General features: G+C 36.0%; 1 protein-coding gene across 4 annotated transcripts in view; it reads left to right on the forward strand.

The window, feature by feature from the left end:
* The first annotated feature begins 259 nt into the window (after positions 1-259).
* Positions 260-21,213, forward strand: part of arhgef18b (rho/rac guanine nucleotide exchange factor (GEF) 18b) — a 54,959-nt gene continuing 34,005 nt past the window's right edge. For 2 of the 4 annotated variants that reach the window (XM_055217164.2, XM_055217165.2), the window contains exons 1-10: positions 261-411; positions 5,677-5,798; positions 8,101-8,537; positions 8,814-8,964; positions 9,047-9,173; positions 9,295-9,346; positions 11,067-11,111; positions 11,649-11,714; positions 11,802-11,913; positions 13,739-13,916. In XM_055217164.2, the coding sequence (XP_055073139.2) occupies positions 342-411; positions 5,677-5,798; positions 8,101-8,537; positions 8,814-8,964; positions 9,047-9,173; positions 9,295-9,346; positions 11,067-11,111; positions 11,649-11,714; positions 11,802-11,913; positions 13,739-13,916 (1,360 nt within the window). In that variant the 5' untranslated portion in view covers positions 261-341. Of the gene's footprint in view, positions 412-5,676; positions 5,799-8,100; positions 8,538-8,813; positions 8,965-9,046; positions 9,174-9,294; positions 9,347-11,066; positions 11,112-11,648; positions 11,715-11,801; positions 11,914-13,738; positions 13,917-21,213 lie in introns of all 4 variants that reach the window. The other 2 variants (XM_055217162.2, XM_055217163.2) reach the window with 2 other exon arrangements.

Here is a 21,213-nt window from a genome sequence, read left to right on the forward strand (position 1 = left end):
AAAAAGTGTTCTTTGGCATACAGAACGTTTAACATCTACAGAACATTTATTTTCAAGTTCATTGTAGTGGGAAAAGATTCAACAGACTAAAAATAAAACAAAAAATGACTAAAGGATTCTTTTGGGCACCTTTTTAAGAGTGTAATATTATCCAAAAGACCTCCCTGTTCCTATCCAGTGTTGCGTCTGGTCCCCCCCTTCTATCCGCCCACCCCGTGCTATAACCCGCTCCAGAGCCTCTTGACTTTGAATCATATGTTAGTTAATCCCCGTCGGTTCTCTATTTGCCTGTGGAGCCCCAGCAGTCCTGATCTCTCGCTCGCTCGCCCCGTACCATCCACATGGCTGATCCACCTCTCAACCACTCCTGGCCGTCGTTCTCTTGGATGAAACGGTGGTCCTTTAAAAGAGGTAGATGATCTGTTTTGATATCTTGTTGTCTATTTCTATTCTAAAGAAGTACTTTGATGTCATCGAGGTTTTGTGATACTTTCATATAAATGGTTTCTATAAATGGCATTTTTGGACACTAAAGGTGTTGTTTACACAATTAGACATGTATTCTGAAGAAGTGAGGATGGGCGGTTGGATGCTTTTTGTAACACAAACTATAAATAGATGAAGGTGTACTCTGGGTCTCCGAGCAAACACTTGTGGTTTAAGTATGTACTGACACCGTGGTGTGACAGGCCCCGCTGTTGACGGACGGTCAAGAGATGTGGTCACATTGCATACGTGATGCGAAACGCTCATGACCGTGTACTTGCATGCGAGACCTGACGTTACGTGCGTGGTTATGTCATTACTGATTTACAAGAAGGGAACTAAATTGGTAATAATCCATGCCACAAAAACCTTGGAGTACACAAATACACTCTTATAATAAAGGTGCTAGAAAGAGTCCTCTTTTAAAGACCAGCAAAAACCACCCCAAGTTTGTTGGCTGGTTTAAGCTGGTCTCCCTGGTGTAGCAGGCTGGTTTTAGATGAGTTTTTAGCTGGTCTTACAGCTGACCCACCAGCTTAAACCAGCTTGACCAGGCTGGACGTTTGGCCAGCTTTGCTAAGCTGGTTGGCTGGTCTTAGCTGGTTTAAGCTGGTCCTCTCAGCCTGCCAAAGCTGGTTAAGCTGGTCTTCCACCCTGTAAAGCTGGTGGGTCTGATTGACCAGCTACTGTAAAAAAGTTACCAAAACCCCTCTAAACCAGCCTGCTACAGCTAAAACTAGGCTGGGAGACCAGATTAGACTGGTCTTTTCAGTAGGACCGTCAAAGGCTACTAAATATATTATTATTTTCTTAAATTTTTATAGTCTTTGAAACCTTTTTCAGTACAAAGATTTTTAAGGAACATGTAATTGTACTAAGTGTGTGTGTGCTAGCTTGTTGCTAATGCTAAGAGCTTTAGGGAGGACATTGGAAGTCCATCTGAGCCGATGGTGTAGTGCTCCAACATGTAGGGATGGATGGATGGATGGATGCAGGGCTCCAGACTAACTTTTTTCACTAGGAGCACAGTGGCCCCCAACTGAAATTTTAGGGGCGCAACCAGAAAATTTAGGGGCACATACCGTAAATCAACATGCTAACCAAATATTCACATTTCTATTTAGTAATACACTCTATTATTAATAAATACATTGATAATAGATGCAGAAAGTACAATCTGCTGTTTTAAATATAGTGTCACATCACAAAAAAAGGTCAAATTTACTGGTCGCACATGTGCGACTGGATGTAAAATTCAGTGGCACACTCCCAAATTTGGTGGCAAAATGTGACCATTTGGTGTCAGTCTGGAGCCGATGGATGGATGGATGGATGGATAGATAGGATAGATTCCTACTGTAAGTCCAACTGTAAGTATCTAAAGACACAAAAATATCATAGCGATGCAGTTCTTGTACTCCAACTCGAAGCTTTTAACGGAAAACATCTGTTAAATTGCACTTGAATCGAAGCTCCCGCTATTGCTTACATTTTCTCTAGGGGTAATTTCACAGATCTCAGCATTACTTCAAAAACTATCACACAGAACGACCGCTCCAGCTTTCCTAATCCTCTTGGATAAGACTCGCATGACATCATAATTTTACAATTTACAGTTGGCAAACGTTTGGTGTCTACTCGTGTACATGGCACTGCTGAGCCCGTTACAGACACTTTACTGCGATTTCAAGCTAAATCAAGCCTTTCACCTTTAATAGGTGGTTTATTTAACATTAAGCACATTGAGCACGGTGATAAATCGGATGATAAACAGGAAATAAATTGCCCTAAAAACACACTAGGTTAATTTATTACTAACATGTTTAATGGTGCATACAGTACATGCATCACAGGAGATTTCTTTGTCGACTTGATATAGCAACTAGCCTAAGTTGTGATAAAGCTTTGAAAGTTGTAAAATTGTCTAATGATGATATTTGGAGCGTGAAAGTTGAATCTTACTCCGTCAATATTAAAGATATCAAGGTTATATTTTCAAACAATATTCTTTAGATAATGTAGGACGATTTTATGTAGATAAAAAAGACTTTAGCTGGGTTTTCACACATCTAGATTGATCTCTCTGGGAGATAAAATAAGTCTTATATAAAGAAAACATAATGATAACCAGAGTTTTTTCTGAGGTAGATCTCCTCCTGGAAAAGCAGCGAGGCCTCATTGTTTAAGTATTCACATTAGAGCGTACAGTAAGACGGGGCAGCCATAAAAGGATATTTGAACATGATGAGTGTCGTGCTGCTGGTATAGTTTACATATCACGCGTCTAATGCGGATACAAACAACCGCTATGTGCTCGGACACTGTCATCCGTCGAGTGCTGTTTTGATTCATGACTGAAATACTGTACAGTTCAATACAGTCAGATCTGGCAACGTGATTAAGAAAGATCAGGGTGTATGGATAATGTTATAGTTCACAGCATCATCATTATAGATTATAGATTACACTGTAAATTGGATAGAAATGCAGCAATGCTATACGTAAGGTCACTTGCTGTACTTGATGTGTATTTTTCCATGTTTTAGAATAATAGCAACAAACTATGGAATATATTTTTGGATTTACAGTATGTTGTGACAAAATAAATAAATCAAAAATATCGGAAAACCGAAATAATTGGAAAATCAAAAATTCAAAAAATAAATGTAAAAAAAAATATTATATTTTGGCATTTTCAGACTAGTCAGCCACTGCTTGTTGTATTTTATTAGTTTATTTATTATATATTCAGATCACACTGAGTATAAATAGCTCACTCGCTCTTCTCCATTATTTTCCACAATGAATCCGCCTTTTGCCGACCTCGCTCTTCTCCATTTTCCTACAATGAATCCGTCTTTTGGCGACCTCATTTTTCTCAATTTTCCTACAACAAATACGCCATTTGCTGACCTCATTCTTTTCCATTTTTCCTCCAACGAATCCACCTTTTGCCGACCTCGCTCTTCTCCATTTTCCTACAATGAATCCGCCTTTTGCAGACCTCATTCTTCTCAATTTTCCTACAACAAATCCGCCATTTTCTGACCTTGCTCTTCTCAATTTTCATACAACGAATCCGCCTTTTGCAACCTCGCTCTTCTCCATTTTCCTACAACGAATCCGCCTTTTGCCGACCTTACTCTTCTCCATTTTCCTACGACGAATCCGCCATTTGCCGACCTTATTCGTCTTAATTTTCCTACAACGAATCCGCCATTTGCCGACCTCATTTTTTAAATTTTTTCCTACAACCAATCCACCTTTTGCTGACCTCGCTCTTCTCCATTTTCCTACAATGAATCCGCCTTTTGCAGACCTCATTCTTCTCAATTTTCCTACAACAATTTTGCTATTTTCTGACCTTGCTCTTCTCAATTTTCCTACAACGAATCCACCTTTTGCAACCTCGCTCTTCTCCATTTTCCTACAACGAATCCGCCTTTTGCCGACCTCACTCTTCTCCATTTTCCTACAACGAATCCGCCATTTTCCGACCTTATTCGTCTTAGTTTTCCTACAACGAATCCGCCATTTGCCGACCTCATTTTTTTCCATTTTTCCTACAACCAATCCACCTTTTGCCGACCTCGCTCTTTTCCCTTTACCTATAACGAATCCGACTTTTGCCGACCTCACTCTTCTCTCTTTTCCCACAACGAATCCGCCATTTACCGACCTTATTCGTCTTAATTTTCCTACAACGAATCCACCATTTGCCGACCTCATTTTTAAAAAAATTTCCTACAACCAATCCAACTTTTGCTGACCTCGCTCTTCTCCATTTTCCTACAACAATTTCGCCATTTTCTGACCTTGCTCTTCTCAATTTTCCTACAACGAATCCGCCTTTTGCAACCTCGCTCTTCTCCATTTTCCTACAACAAATCCGCCATTTTTCGACCTCATTCTTCTCAATTTTCCTACAACGAATCCGTCTTTTGCCGACCTCATTCTTCACCCTTTTCCTACGACGAATCCGCCATTTGCCGACCTTATTCTTCTTAATTTTCCTACAACGAATACGCCATTTGCCGACCTCATTCTTTTCCATTTTTCCTACAATGAATCCACCTTTTGCCGACCTCGCTTTTTTCCCTTTACCTATAATGAATCCGCCTTTTTCCGACCTCATTCTTCTCAATTTTTTTACAACGAATCCACCTTTTGCTGACCTCGCTCTTCTCCATTTTCCTACAACGAATCCACCTTTTGCCAACCTTGCTCTTTTCCCTTTTCCTACAACATATTACATTGAAAAGGCATTTATTTTCAATTAAAATTAAGAAAATGTTTGAAAAGTGGAAATAAAGTGCCTATTAAGAATTATTTAAATTACATTATTTATAGGGTAGGGTTAGGGGTCAGTGTAGAGAGGGCTTTCATCTCAATATCCCATTTGATCATTAAATAAATATAATCATTTACACTGTTTGCACGTAGTGTAATATTGTAAATAGCATCTATTGCTAAGAAGATACACTATTTACACTTTGTGTAATAGCCTAATTATTTTACCTAGAAAAAAATGGATTATGAAACAAACATTATACAACAAACTGTTGGTTTTTGCTTTTTATTGTTTTGTTATATCTGCTATAACCTGATAAAAATAGTCGAGGGATAAATATTGGCAACCGATACATTGTTGCATCTCTATCTCTATATTTACACTAACACGCAACTTTGTTTCTTTAGTTGTAGTCATTTAATGCTGTTTTAGATTGAAGGAGATTCATGTTTAAACACAGATCAACTGAAGAGGTTTGCTTTTATAAACCACTGCTTCTATTTTACAACTAATGAACATCTCTTGTTTATGCTTCTTGCTGATAGGAAGTGAATGTAGCTTCAATCCTCAGCCGTGTGTTGATGTAATTAAATGCAATAATGAAAGTGACTGATCTGGTGTACTGTCAGAAGGTTTAAACTCATGAGATCAGAATCGTATATCGGTTGTGCTCTGTCACAATGCTGGTATGTTAATAAACGTAAGAGATGTGATGTAATAAGATACCACAACACCCAAAACGTCATACCCCACTCTAGAGTTGTTTTGTCTGGTTCACAGAAACTGTCATATTGATAACAGACTTCACAGAAGACCACAGCACAACAGACGCGCACGCTTTTCAGACAGCTAAAGCAAATATTTCTTCCTAAATCTGTGGTAAAACATCTGTGTTTCAGCTTCAGACAGTAAACCATGCCCTCAGGTCCGTGTTCCTGTGTCGGCAACCAGTTCCTCTTCTTCTTTATCTCCGGCCTCAATTCCAGAAGACGTCTTCTTCAGGGGTGCTACTGAGGACCGGGTGAGAACACAAACGTGATGTTATTGTATTCTATAACCTTAAGAGTTCATTGAAAACTTTACAGTAATATTGAAGTGCTCTCAATTGTATGTTTGCTCAGTGCGGTGCTTTAAATTTATTTGACCTTCTTTCTGTGAAATACAATAAGAGATGTTTCGCAAATAATGATGTTTCGCGATAATATAAACTTCTTTAATACAAGCATACTTTTTACTATAGTAAACTGCAGTTAATTGTAGAATACTTTTGCATATTATAAAAACTATACTCTATTATACTATAACTGTTATAGTATACAATATTATTATGTAGTATTAACTATAGTAAATGGATAAACTGTAGTAAATGCTGTAGTATGATTATAGTATTATTTACTATAGTAAAGTATAGCATATTATAATAATTATAGTATAGTGTACTCTAATTACTTCAATATACTATATTATTATGTAGTAAACTATAGTACATATTAATAAACTATATTATATTATAACAATTATGCTGTACAATACTGTACTTACTATTGTATACTATATAGTATAACTGTACTAAATGCTGTAGCATGCTATAGTATTTACTATAGTAAAATATATTAAACTATATAAGTTTAGTATATGCTACAGTACACTATAGTAAAAATGTTGTAAACTATATTAGTTTAGTATAGTAATAGTAAATAGTAAGTATGCTACAGTACACTATAGTAAAAAATTAGTAAACTATATTAGTTTAGCATAGTAATAGTAAATAGTAAGTATGATACAGTACACTATAGTACAAAATTAGTAAACTATTTTAGTTTAGCATAGTAATAGTAAATAGTAAGTATGCAACAGTACACTATAGTAAAAAATTAGTAAACTATATTAGTTTAGCATAGTAATAGTAAATAGTAAGTATGCTACAGTACACTATATTAAAAAAAATTGTAAACTGTATTAGTTTAGTATAGCAATAGTAAGTATGCTACAGTACACTATAGTAAAAAATTAGTAAACTATATTAGTTTAGCATAGTAATAGTAAATAGTAAGTATGATACAGTACACTATAGTACAAAATTAGTAAACTATTTTAGTTTAGCATAGAAATAGTAAATAGTAAGTATGATACAGTACACTATAGTACAAAATTAGTAAACTATTTTAGTTTAGCATAGTAATAGTAAATAGTAAGTATGCAACAGTACACTATAGTAAAAAATTAGTAAACTATATTAGTTTAGCATAGTAATAGTAAATAGTAAGTATGCTACAGTACACTATATTAAAATTAGTAAACTATATTAGTTTAGCATAGTAATAGTAAAAAGTAAGTATGCTACAGTACACTATAGTAAAAAGTTAGTAAACTATATTAGTTTAGCATAGTAATAGTAAATAGTAAGTATGCTACTGTATACTATAGTAAAAAGTTAGTAAACTATATTAGTTTAGCATAGTAATAGTAAATAGTAAGTATGCTACTGTATACTATAGTAAAAAGTTAGTTATCTATATTAGTTTAGTATAGTAAATAGTAAGTATGCTACAGTACACTATAGTAAAAAGTTAGTAAACTATATTACTTTAGCATAGTAATAGTAAATAGTAAGTATGCTACAGTATACTATAGTATAAAGTTAGTAAACGATATTAGTTTAGTATAGCAATAGTAAATAGTAAGTATGCTACAGAATACTATAATAAAAAGTTAGTAAACTACATGAGTTTAGTATAGTTATAGTAAATAGTAAATATGCTACAGTACACTATGGTAAAAAGTTAGTAAACTATATTAGTTTAGTATAGTAATAGTAAATAGTAAGTGCACAGTATTTTTTCAGCTGAAATTTTATTAGTATGACCTTTGCACTGTAAACGCAATTCTCTACTGTACCAGTGCAACACTAAAATTGTTAATGTTAGTTAATATAAAATATAATTGTTCACTGCTTTTTAATGTTGTTCATTGATCTTTGGATTATAAAAATGTATTAGAAATGAACATTAACTAAGATGAATAAACACTGTAGAAGTATTGTTCGTTGTTGTTTAATGTAGGTGGCTATTTTGACAACAGGAAGCGTATTGTAAAGTATTACCCAATAGGTTTGTGTGAGAAACCCATCAATGCAGAAATGTAAATAACGACTTACTGATCATGAATGACATTTTCATCACATGAGAACTTCATGTGGGTTCTGTCCGTGAATGACACCAGCGTGAGAATTCACATCGTTAGTCATATAATTACCCTGGTAATTTCTGCGTCCTGTGATCTTAACCCAGAATGCCATCTGTTTACTGACTTCCTGTTTTCAGAGGCACTTCCTGTCTGAGAGCGACTGCAGCAGTGTGGAGGACCTGCTGCTGGAGCTCAGTCCTTTAAAAGATTCGGAGTATTTCAGAGATCTGCAGCTCGGATCTACGGTGTCCACCGACCCACCACAAACAGAACCTCCGGTTGCCAACACACCTGTTTGTGATAAGGGTACAGCGGCACCTTTTCAGACCTCATCAGAGAGCAGATCCCACCTGGATTCCCATCAACCGTTTCAGATAGATCACCCAGCAGCTTCTGCTGGAGAGGACACCATGGACCGTTTGGTTGCTATAAGAACCTCAGAGATCATGGATTATCCAGAATCAGAAGATGAGGATTCAGACACAGAGAGCTTTCCAATTTTGGTCCGATCCATGTCCACGTCTCGTAGACACAGCTCGGATATGCCACTGTCTCCGATTGACCTGGGAAGAAGGTTAGACTTACATTTACATTCATATTGCTAACCATCAAGGTCCTAATATGTACCATTTATTTAGATGTGTACACATTTAGTACCAGTATGTATCTTTGATGTACTAAAATGCACTCTTTGGTACCAGTATGTATTACTTTAGGTGCAAAGGTGTACTTTTTATCTGAAAAATAACAACAATTCTTCTTTTGTGATTTACTGTCGCATACTTTTAATGAATGTCCTGTATACGTAAACATTGTATGGTCATAATGAATTTATGTGTGTTGTGTGTAGGTTCAGTCTAGACAATACTGGCACTGACAGCGATGGGGAACGAGAGGTCCGATGTCTCGGCCAAAGTTCCCTTTTACCATCTTCTTCCTTCTCTGAGAGTTCAGTCGAGGAGACTTCTGGTGCTATTGAAAGTGAAAGCCCCAAAATAGAAGTAACCATCCTTACAAAACTCTTAATAAGTCTGTTATATAACCTTGACTGTATGGATGATAACATGGTTTCAATTTTCACAGAAGCGGCCCGCATCAGGGAAGACGGTGTATTCCAGATCCGAGATCCTCGCCACGGATGAAAAGTCTCAGGCTGACAAGGTCTCTCGCATACTGGAAACTTCTCAGCAGGCTGCGAGAGATGCCGGAGGTCAGTGAAACCCTGTGATTATCCAGATTTTATTTCATCTGCCAAATGCATGCATGTAAATGTTTTTTAAATAAAAAGTGTAAATATACAATTCTGACTTTTCATTGCTTTGGTGTTTCAGAGGATGAGGAGTCAGAAGAAGCGCTGCAATCCGTGGAAGGACGAAGTCACGTGTATGTTTTTACATTTGTTACTGTTTTACGTAACATTATTACATATGTTACATTGTTTAAGTAAACCCATACGGCAAAAAATATATTTTTAAACATAATTTTAAGTATATTTTAAAAATATAAAAAATGGCCAAAAATATATGTAATGAAATTAGTGCTGGGCAAAGATTAATTGCGATGAATCGCATACAAAATAAAAGTTAATTTTTGCATATTTTATGTGCGTGTGCTGTGTGTAATTATTATGTATATATATATACAAAATTTATATATAATATAGAATATATAAAAATATAAATAAATATATTTTTATAAATATATAATGTTTCTTAAATACATACATGAATGTGTGTGTATTTATATATTATATACAAAATAATTACACACAGAACCTACTTGTATATAATCTTACAAATCACTTTTATTTTGTATGCGATTAATTGTGATTAATATTTGATCAGCACTAAATGAAATTTATTTTTCATCAATATATTTTATGGCAATTTTTTTTATATTTTATAATATATTTTAAAAATAAATATATTGTAAAGCATTTACATTCACATTGAATTGGAAGAAAAACTTTGTATGTTACAAACCTATTAACATACAGGTTTGAAAAGTTTAAAATTAAATTTATTTTCAACTGCAAAAATATATTTTATATATACATAATTAAATATTTTATACTTAAACTTTTATATTTTGGCCAAGACAAATCTTTTTTTGCCATATGGGCTGTATTTTTATATTTGTTTTATATGTTAATTATTTAAATCCGTTTTTAACCTTTTTGTCAAAACATGTTTATTATAATGTTATTATGTTATTGTTTTGTTTTATGGTGCTACTTAGCTGTATTTTTTAAGTTATGAGGGTTAAAATCAAAACAAACCAACTGCAGTTGAATTTATATTAATTGAAAATCAAAAAAGAGATTTCTGAAAAATGAAAAAAACGGATTTATCTCGTTTTGCAACAAAACTCTTTTTATATTTAAAAAAAATTACTTAAGAAATGTCTGTTTTGCCGTGTGAAAAGGGTTTAGAGATAGAAAAGCAAACACATGTGGTTGGAAAGGAGAGGTTGATAAATAAGTGTGCTTGATGACATCACTCGAAAGTGAAAGTTGTTTCAAAGGAGAAGATAGGTTTATGTTGAAAACACCAAATCAGAATGGACCTTAAAAGTAAATATGTCCTTTTGTACGTCAGTTGTTAGTGCAAAGTTTCAGCAGTGACAACATACACAAGCGGCTTTCGTGGTCAACACGTAACTTCCGGTAAACTCTGCTAAGAATAAATAACAACAAAGTTCTTTTAAAGTATTTTATTTATATAACAAGCAAAATAAACAACAGGTAGATTACCTAGGAAACCAAAACATTTGTTATTTTCGACGTGGTATCAGTTTAGCAAATAGTCAGACCATAAACTGAAATCGGAAGTAAAGGTCGGACCAGACGCGTAATCGCGTCACCGCACGTGCGTCCGATGAAACAGTCTATAAAGCCGCATATCTTCTATGTAGATACAATGTAACATATTATTTCAAGGCATTCTTTGGCACCTTTAAGGTTCGAGGAGATGTCATGGGGGAGTAGATCCATTTATGCAGTTAGTCGTGTTTTACTGACGGTTTTATTTGGATGGCATCCCGAACCCATATGTACCCTCCCCGCTGCCACACATACTTAGTCTGAGTGTCTTGTTTGTCTTAGGCTGATGGTACAGAAAGTTCTACAAGAGCTTAAACAGTATCACGGGTAAGTAAACAGTATGAAGGAAGCCTGCCGTGCATCGTCCCAACTAACACGAGTTGCGCTGGCCCACCTTGACTTGCGTATGCTGGGCCAAAACAGAACGCATTGTTTGTCTTGAACTTCTTGTGTACTTTGTTGTGTTTATGACGTAGGCTGCATATTTTCCTCTGTTTAACACTTAACCTGGTGAAGCTATTTTTTATTCTGGGATGTCCTTGGTTCATATCAAAACTTGCATGAAAGCAGAGCGTGCTTTCACAAGGACACAAAACATTCGATAGCGCTACTAACCACAGACTAGCAAGAGGATATGTTCGGAATGGAGCACTATTTTACTGCACTTCTTGAAAACTAGTATGCATTGGGGTATACAACCAATTCAAATTTTTATCGAAAAATAATGCAAAAAGTATAGTATGATAGTAAGCCATTTCGAACATGCCTAGATCGTAGGCATGCACTTATTGCCTGTAATAGTCTTGCATTGAGTTCAAATAAATCAGATTTTTGTAAATATCCTGGATTTTCCTCCAAACGCAGAACTTCAAGCACAGAAAGAAAAGAATCGGGCGGAAGTGTTACGTGGTATGAGTTTCTCTCCAAAGAGTAAGTCGCCCGCCGTTTGCATGTTTTCATTTGATGGTGTCGTTTTCGAAAAATATGTTTGACAATATTTACGTTTGTGATTTGTAGAAACGAAGATGAAGAGGAGGAACGACCAGAACGTTCGGAAAAAGGCACCAAAGTCAAGCGCACCCTCAGCTCTCTGAGGAACCGAATGACCGGATCCTTCAACAAAGACAAAGTAAATATGACATCACTCATGCACGGAGCAAAATTCTGTTGCATCTGTTTCTGCAGAACGATGCTGCAATGTTTTCGTCATTAAAACTTCCCCCTTTTTGTTAAAATTTTACGAAAGATACAAAATTGAACTACTGTAGCTCATGCAAACAAAGGAGAACTTTTGACCTTTAAACCTTTTTTTTGACATAGCGCGAGGTCAGTTTATTAAACAGTTCATTTGGTATTGGTAATGATTTTGGATATATAATAAATATAGTAAAGCAGGTTTTTTTAAAGAATTCTTAAAAATCAATGAATTTCATGTGAGATCTCTCTTAGTTATAGTTAGAAATTAAAGGCGCTCTAAGCGAATCTGTGCGACGTCACTTTTTGTTGATGTTTGAACTGTTTTCAAACAAACGGAGCGTAGCTAACTCCTCCCCCTCCCTTCTGTGCTTTCATGAACGTGCCCAACCCCCACCCCCAAATCCTTCTTGTCGTTTATTGGCTGGAACACTTTGTTATCATTTCTGGTGGTAGGTTTGGCCACTTTGTTTTTATTGCAGTTTGTGGAGCCTGGGCGGTCTACAGAGATTGCATTTTTACAGTTTGATCAGCAGACAGGCAGCAAGCAGATAGTAAGGAGATGTTTGCTGTATGTAACAAAAATTTTTTATGGTCTAAAACGCATGAATTCGCTTGGAGCACCTTTAAACTGTAGTTGACATAAAAAATATCAAAATTTTTGCTGCACCATTTAAGTAAATCGAAATATAACTTTGACTGTGAGGTAAACGAAAAGCTACTGGCTATTTTATAAAGTACAGAGCATTTAATATTTCCCACCCTAACTTCCTGTTTCAGTTGAAATTACGTCAATGCATTGAACAAAGCTGCTCATTCAAGCCACGTCAGTGGGTCTTTAATTAAAGGGATAGTCCACCCAAAGATGAAATTACCCACTCTCATGTTGTTACAAACCTGAATACATTTCTTTGTTTTAATGAACACAAAATAGGATATTTTGAGGAATGTTTGTTACTAAACCAATCATGAGCCCCATTCACTTCCATAGTAGAAAAAAAGAATACTATGGAAGTGAATGGGGCTTATGAACGGTTTGGTTACAAACAATCCTCGAAATATCTTCCTTCGAGTTCATCAGAACAGGGAAATGTGTGCAGGTTTGTAACAACATGAGAGTGAGTAGAATTTTCATTTTTGGCTGAACTATCCCTTTAAAGGTGCAGTGTGTAATATTTAGAAGGATCTTTTGACAGAAACGCATAATAATATAAAAAAAACTATATTATCAGGGGTGTATAAAGACCTTTCATAATGAACCGTTATGTGTTTATTACCGTAGAACGAGACCTTTTTATCTACATACACTGAGGGTCCCCTTACATGGAAGTTGCCATTTTGTGCGGCATTTTTCTACAGAAGCCCTTAATGGACAATTTTTTTTACAAAGTTGTCTCCGACGATCACATGTTTGTCCGGTGGCGGCTACCGTAGCTTCCCTATGCGTTTCAAAAGCGAGGGGTGAGCAGTGGACTAAGCCATTGGTTGCAATTCGCATCCTCACCACTACATGGTGCTAAAATCTACACACTGCACCTTTAAGACCAAGCTGTTTATTTAAATATTTTTAATAATTTAATGCTTATTAATAGTCACAGTGCAAAAATCTGAAAAGATACTTTCGCTAATGCAAAATACAATGTCTTATTTCTTTCTTGAAATTTTGGGGTCACGTATCGGTATGACTTATCATGGTGTACTGTACACAGAAGTTCTTTGCATTTTACACAACCCAAAATCTTTATAATCTTTTGTTTTAGGGTAAGACCCGTGAGAAAGAGCACCACAAAAACAGAGAGAAAGAGTTTCAACACTACGAGAAGGTGCGGCGTGTAAGCGTCAGCGGTCACCAGCTTGTGCCCGGCTCCTTTTCCAACTGGGCAACGTGTTCACTGTGCAGCAAAAGCCTTCAGAGAAAGCATGGCCTGCAGTGTTTGAGTGAGTAACACACCGGCACAAAAACACACATATGCTGCTCACGCGAAACACCATACTGCTTGCTTTCACAGCGGCAAAACACTTTCTCAAGGTTTTGCATTTGATGCATTATAGTTATATTTCATTGACTGCATGTGTGCCGAAAGTATTGCATGTATTAACAGAAGATAGATGTTTCATCTTATAGTGCAGTGTTGCTTGAGCTTTGGCTGTTTTGCAACCAGCTTTGTGTGCTTCACAGAACTGCGGGTGTACTTGGATGAACAAGTTCGATTTTATCAGGTTTCTAAGTGGCTGGGGAACTTAAAAGAGGATGTTTAACTAGTATTTCTATTGTGATTTAAAGGGGCAGTTCACCCAAAAATTCGGGCATCATTTACCCTCAAGTTGTCCTGAACCTGTATACATTTCTTTGTTCTGCTGAACACAATGGAAGTTTTTGTGAGTTTTTGCAGTTTTGGGGCACCATTGACTTCCATGGGGGAAAAAAAATATTATTAAACTCAATGGTGCCCCAAAACTCTTTGGTTACAGACATTGCTCACAATATATATATATAACAGTGAAATATATATATATATATATATATGCTTTTGTCTTGTAACTATCTCTTAAAGAAATACACGTGAGTTGGGAAGATGTTTACATTAATTTTCAGAATGGTCACATTTATTATTAATTTACAGTAAGTTACATTGCAAAGATGTTTATTTGGAAACTATAGTATGTTTTTGGGTCACTGTTTCCCTATTTGGCCTTTGTAAATTTAGGCAGGGCAGCAGTTTCAGATTCAGAAAAGGAGAAACAGAAACATCTGTAATACGTTTTTATGCTCCATTACTCATTCGCTGTTGAAACTGTGGGAAAATATCTTCATTACCATTTTATTTATTTATTTGAAAGTAGATGGGTACTTTATACCCTTTAGATATAAAGGTGCATGGAAAGAAAGAAAGAGTTTTAATGTTTAAATACTTTCTCCTGCTAAGTAAGCAATTTGTCTCAACACTAATTTTACTTACACAGTAACACGCAACGTACGTGCGACTAGAACTGTTGCAGCCAATCAGATGGCAGCGTCAATAGGAAGTTAGAATTGTTCATGTGTCACTGGAGTTTATTGGAAGGAGACAACACTTTCTCAAAACTGTTTACTCGAGGTGACAAAAACACAGTCACCTAGTACCAGTTGTACATGTAAAGCCATTTGGTGGTGACTAGAAATGTTATGCACGACTGTTTATACAGCTCTGCTTATTAAACAAGTCATCCTGATGTATATCCTCAAGCATCAGATTTCCAGGCAAGTGGGAACCTTTCTGTCCAATGTCCTATATAATTGTCCTAAACAGTGTCACCAGTACAATCTCAGAAAAAGGTACAAAAGCTGTCACTGGGGTGGTACCATTTTTGTACTTAAAGCATATTAAGGTAATAAGGTGCATATTAGTATCTCAAAGGTGCACAGAGGTACCATGGAGCAGTGGTTCTCAAACTGGGGGCCCTGAGATGGGGCCAGGGGCCCCCAGTAAAATGACGTTTTATAAAATACATTAATTTATCATACATTCTGTGTAATTAAACCTCAGAAAAATAAACCAAGTACCAACAGCACCACGTTGTATAATTGAATATGTTTTGTTTAATTTTTGGAATGTTTTATGTCATAAATTTCTGTTTGGGGGCCATAAAGGGATGCACCGTACACAAGGGGGGCTGCACGCCAAAAAAGTTTGAGAAGCACGGCCATAGAGGTACATATCTGTACCTAAATGGCACATATTAGGACCTTTTTAAAAGGGTCCTACCATCCCAGGGACAGCTTTTTTACCTTTCTTTTTGAGACTGTATCGATGTAATATAAAACAAAAATAACCAGGATTTTTTTATATATATAAAATTCATGAACCATGGGACGTGTTTAATCACCAATAATATATATATTTTTAAATCACTTGTGGATATTGGAAATATTAATAGAAGCTGTCAATAGAAAATTTATATTGTTTTCTGGAAAAAAAATAATAATTCATAAAACAGTAAAAAATTTAATAATATCAAACCAGGGGTGTCACAAATATAACAGTATTGATGATGACTGTGAAATGTAAAAAATAAAATATTTTTTAAATAAAATTAATTTTCATGCATTCTTTAAGACTTCATATTAATATTATAATTTACCTTTAGCAAAAATAAACAAAATTAAAGATGAATTTGACTGATAGCATCTTTTCCCTAACCATGGGTTCACACCAGCCACGCTTGAGGCGTTAGAATCACGTCTACCGCGTTTAGTTTGCCGCTTGAACATTTTGAGTTTCGTGCGCGCGTGATAGCCGGGTGTGAAATTTTAGTCATCGAGATATTCACACGAAAATTCGTGTCATGGGAGGGGCTTCTACGACTCCGCTCGCTTTTTGTAATCACGTCACTACTAACGCAGCATTTTTTCCGGCAAAGTTCACATTTTCGCTCAATTCGCGCGAACTAGAGACGTGAATGAGGTGGAATCGCGTCTAACGCGCCGCACTAAACTCTCATTCGCGCCGCTAGACCTCCAGAAGCGCATCAACGCGTCTTCACATTGACTTAACATTGAAATCACTTGCGCCTGACGCCTCTACAGCAGCTGGTGTGAACGCAACATTAGGCCACCACCACCAGACTTGATGTTTTAATGTCCATCCATATTTATTTTTCAATCTATTTTATTAAAATACAAACAGAAAATATAAGAATTATGTACAAAAAAATTCAGGACTAAATGTCTTCTTTAGGCATCGTGTTTAGTGTAACCTCTCTGGGACTAAACACATATTGAGCAGTAAAAATGTTTGAGCGGTAAAAAGTAAAAATTTAGAAATTAGGATTTAATTTTATTTAGGTTTAAGAGATCTTGCAGTTTCCTGCTATTGCTCAAGTGGAAGGGGAATTTACAATAAAAACTTGACACATCAGTTTACATTTTTATACAGTTTTAAATACTATGTACACATTTCCTGTATTTTCTGGATGTATTCTATTAAAGAAACTGAGAAACAATTATATATGATCACTACTATAACATTGCAAAAACAGCAAATCTTATTCTGGCATGGTGCCCTAAGATTTTTGTATCGTGATATTATTGTAAATCTTTTTGCCGCAATATTCATGTAGTCTGATATTGTGTCAGACAGCCCTATATCAAACAATTTGTTTTGTCCGCCAGAAAATTGTATAAAATCGCAAAATATACAATGCATGTGACAACTTGCCCCAATAATTCCCTCCACCTTACATTTCTTACCTTCTTTCATCCATACGTACTATCTCTTTAAATCTGGGATGCAGCCTGTGGAATGCGCCTCATCTCCCACAATGCCGCGCGGCGGTCAGCGGGGACAGTGCGAATCTAAATACAGCGCTCGAGATTGTCGTCAGTTTTTAGGTTGCTAGGCGATGAGTGTTTTTGGGATCTCTGGCGTCGTAGTAACCCTGAAGTATCTTTAAAGTGATGCGTGGAGACGTAACGCATCCGTCGGCGGCGTCATAAGCGCGTTTCCCGCGGAACGGTGAGTTTGTGTAACAGGTGTATCTCCACAGCGCGAGCTAGCACAGCTAATAAACATACAGCGACTACGGTGCTTTTGAACTCTTTATGAACTGTTTTCATTGACTCACACGGGTTGGTTTTAGGCTTTAAGTGTCTCTTTTCCTTGCGTCATGTTTTTGTGTCATTGGTGTGTTAAAATAGTTGCCAGTTATCTGAGTTTAGAGGCTTCGAGGTCAGATGTCCATTGTGTTTAGTTTGGATTGGCTAGTCAACCGGGTCAGTCGCGTGCTATGCGTGACTGTGGGTTTAAATATTAGCAGAGACTTTTAATGATTTTGGTGACTCTTATTTCATTGTAAATAAAATATTTTTGGATAATTTAGGTTAATATGATATCAAAGTGCAGGTTAGCTCCAGATGCATGTTTAACGTTACGTCTTCTACGTCATGGTCGACAGCATAGTATTTTGTTGTTGTTTTTCTACTGATTTCATGCATTAATTTTATAATGGATCAGTTAATTTTTTATGTATTTAATATATTTAAAGTCACTGTCTAACCGTTCATCATTTATTACTAGAATTAGATTATTATAAGGACGTAAAGTGTCCTCATAAACGTGCGTCTATGAAAATGTGAAGTGCCCTTACAAAAATGAACCATGGTTTTATTAGAGGCAAGCTAAGTATAGTAACCCCGTTTAAGTGGATTTTTACTACAAATGCCCTGATTAAGCTATTGCTAGTGTTGCAAAACCATACAGCAGTTAACTAGTGGTTACCATGGTCTGACTATAACATTCAAATAGCACATCCAAATTCAACAGGTGCAGGATAAAAAAAAGCATGAAGATAAATAAAGGACGTTCAGTTAATTGATTAAAACCATGCTATTTTATCTTCTTTTATAAATAAATAGAGGTGTAAGGATTATCCTTGTTTATCTTTATTTCTAGTTAACCCATAGTTAGTTGTTGTATGGGGGTATTTGTCTACGCATTTTCTCCCAGAATTTTATAGTGCTTGGGTGCCTCTTATTATTATCAGGGGGGTTTTATGTGCTTTTTAAGGGGTTGTTGATGGTTGCTAGGTGATTGACTAAGGTCCCGCCCCCCAGGTGTTTATCCGTAAGTCGTGACGTAAGGAATACCATTTCCAGCTCCAAGCCACCACATTTAAACAGCCATTTATGAGCACTATTTATTTAAAGCACACAGTTAAGGGAAAATTTATAAACTCTCGTGTAAACTGCAGTCTCAGGCTCCTAGAATCAAAAACGGCAATATATTAAAAATGTATAAAAAAAGTCCATAAATCCATGTCTGGTCATCTAGGATTTTGTTATGGAGATAAAAAGTAGCATCGGGTGTTTTTGGTAGTTTTTCATTATGATACGAGTGTATTATAGCTGTGATATTTTGTTATTTCTTTATGACATCTGTGAGTGGTTGGACCCGCAAGCGGCGCATGACGTCAGACTTAACAACTGTATTATTGTACATTCTGATCTCTAGATATGACTCAGTCTCTTCCTTCAATAAAGTATAATAGTGACGTGTATTAATGCTTTCCTTAACAAACACTATGACATTAGATTATAGATGGCCATTTGGATTTATTTTATTGATATATTTATTAATCTAAACAATAGTATTGAGTACGTTTATTGTGTGCCATCATGTTTTCTAAATAGGTTGATAATAGGTTAAAGTTTGGTTGATACAGTTGTAGGGATGGGACGATAAATGCAGATACAGTAAGAATACCTGCCCGATATCGATTCTGAATCGTGCAGCCGATATTATGCACAGCTATTTCATGTAGTTTAAGTAGGATTTGAAAAAGCAACACTCGTCAAACATAATTATTATACATATTCTTTATTAGGGGTGCACCGATAAATGCCGATATACACTAATAATACGTGGCCGATAAGTATTCTGAATTGCACCCCCAATATTATTCACAGCTATTTCATGTACTACGGCTTTTGATTAGGGATTCACGATATATCGGCCGACATATCATTATCGGCTTATTTTTAATATTATCGGTTATCGGTCTGATAGCAAAATTAGGCCGATAAATGAAAGCCCATAAATTAAGGATTATTTTGTTTGTTGAACCACTTCACTTGCTCATTGCTGGCCATGTGGAGTTTTGATTGGTGCTTTCTGTGACATAGCACGAAGATGACACGTGTTGCGGCATTAAGAAGAGTATGCTAGTCTAGTGCAAAGACAAGATGTCCGCGGTCTGCAAGTTTTTCATTGTGAAAATAATATGAATATTTATCGGCCAATAGATATCGGTTATCGCCCCCCAAATTTAAAGAGTTATCAATTATCGGTATCGGCCAAAATTTCCATATCGGTGCATCCCTACTTTTGATCATTAAGTCCTTATCAATCTGAAATCACTGTTAGTTTGAGTCGTTTATAACATCATCGGCCGATATATCGATGTACCCCTATTAGGGGTGTAATGATATTACGAACCGACCGATCGCGATACACCACCCACGATACGAATCGCGAAACTCCCGTGTCGCGTCGCGGTACTCTCACGCCTCCTGCTGCCCATTGTTGAGGTTAATGTCACTTATCTCTGACTAAGTAATCTATTTATTAAAAAAAATATTTGCATACATTTGATTAAATTGTATTAGTAACGACTAATAAAAGCTTTTTAAATGCTGTTCTAAATAGTATATTCCAAAGTTACTGTTTTCCAAGTGCATGTCATATGTCATTTGACTTGGGAGTGAGCGCAGGTCACATGATGGCTGCTCCGCCTGAGATTGCAGATCCCTCAGACACATTTAAGTCTCTTGTGTGGGAACATTTCGGTTTTCCAGTGGAGTACAGGAATGGAATTCGTGTCGTAGACAAATCACACACAATCTGTCGTGGGTGTGTGTGTGCGTGCGTGTGATGATTAACTTGATTAGTTCATTACTGATAATAAACCCACATTATACTCAGATTTACAGAGTCATAGTACATTTATTTCATGCATTAGTTGACTTCAAGAGTAACATTTTCAGCATTTTAGCTAAGGAATGATATTCATCACATGATAAACAGCTATTTACAGTCCTGCATTACTACAGTTAAAGTTTTATTTTAAGTTTGTTTGCCAAAGTTAATAAAGAAAACGTCAAGATATTTTTGTTGTTGTTATTAAATTAAGTTAATCTATTGTTCCTTAGCATTCCGGGTAAATGACAGGAACCCTACACCCACAGCAAACCGAACCGTGGGTCCAAAACCGTAAACCGATCCGAACCGTGCCATTGGTGTATTGTTACACCGCTAACCCCTATTCTTTATTATCATGAAAATACCAGAAAAGGTTTGAAGAACAGCAATATAAATATATGCTAAAGTCATTTCCTGGAGAAATTCCTGTAAATGGTTCTTCTTCTTCTGTGGTGCATATTGAGTTTCTGCACGAGAGCGCCCTCTGGATTTTGGATATAGCGGTATTTCACTGTAATTCATTTAAAAGCATAGCAAGCAACATCGGTCGATTTATCGCTCCATCCTTATACAGTTGACAGGACATTATGTTCTTTATGTTAGTTCTTATAATTGTTTTAATGTTATTTGTAGAATCACTGTGATGAAATAAACTACTGACAGATTTTATTTTGGATGTTTTTTTAGCATTTTTAAGTTCTGTTTTTGATAATCAAACATTAGTTTCTTTTTTGTGGGCGAATATACAGTCTTGTTCAAAATAATAGCAGCACAATGTG

The sequence above is a fragment of the Misgurnus anguillicaudatus genome, chromosome 23 (assembly GCF_027580225.2).
Source record: "Misgurnus anguillicaudatus chromosome 23, ASM2758022v2, whole genome shotgun sequence".
NCBI classification, from domain to species: Eukaryota; Metazoa; Chordata; class Actinopteri; order Cypriniformes; family Cobitidae; genus Misgurnus; species Misgurnus anguillicaudatus.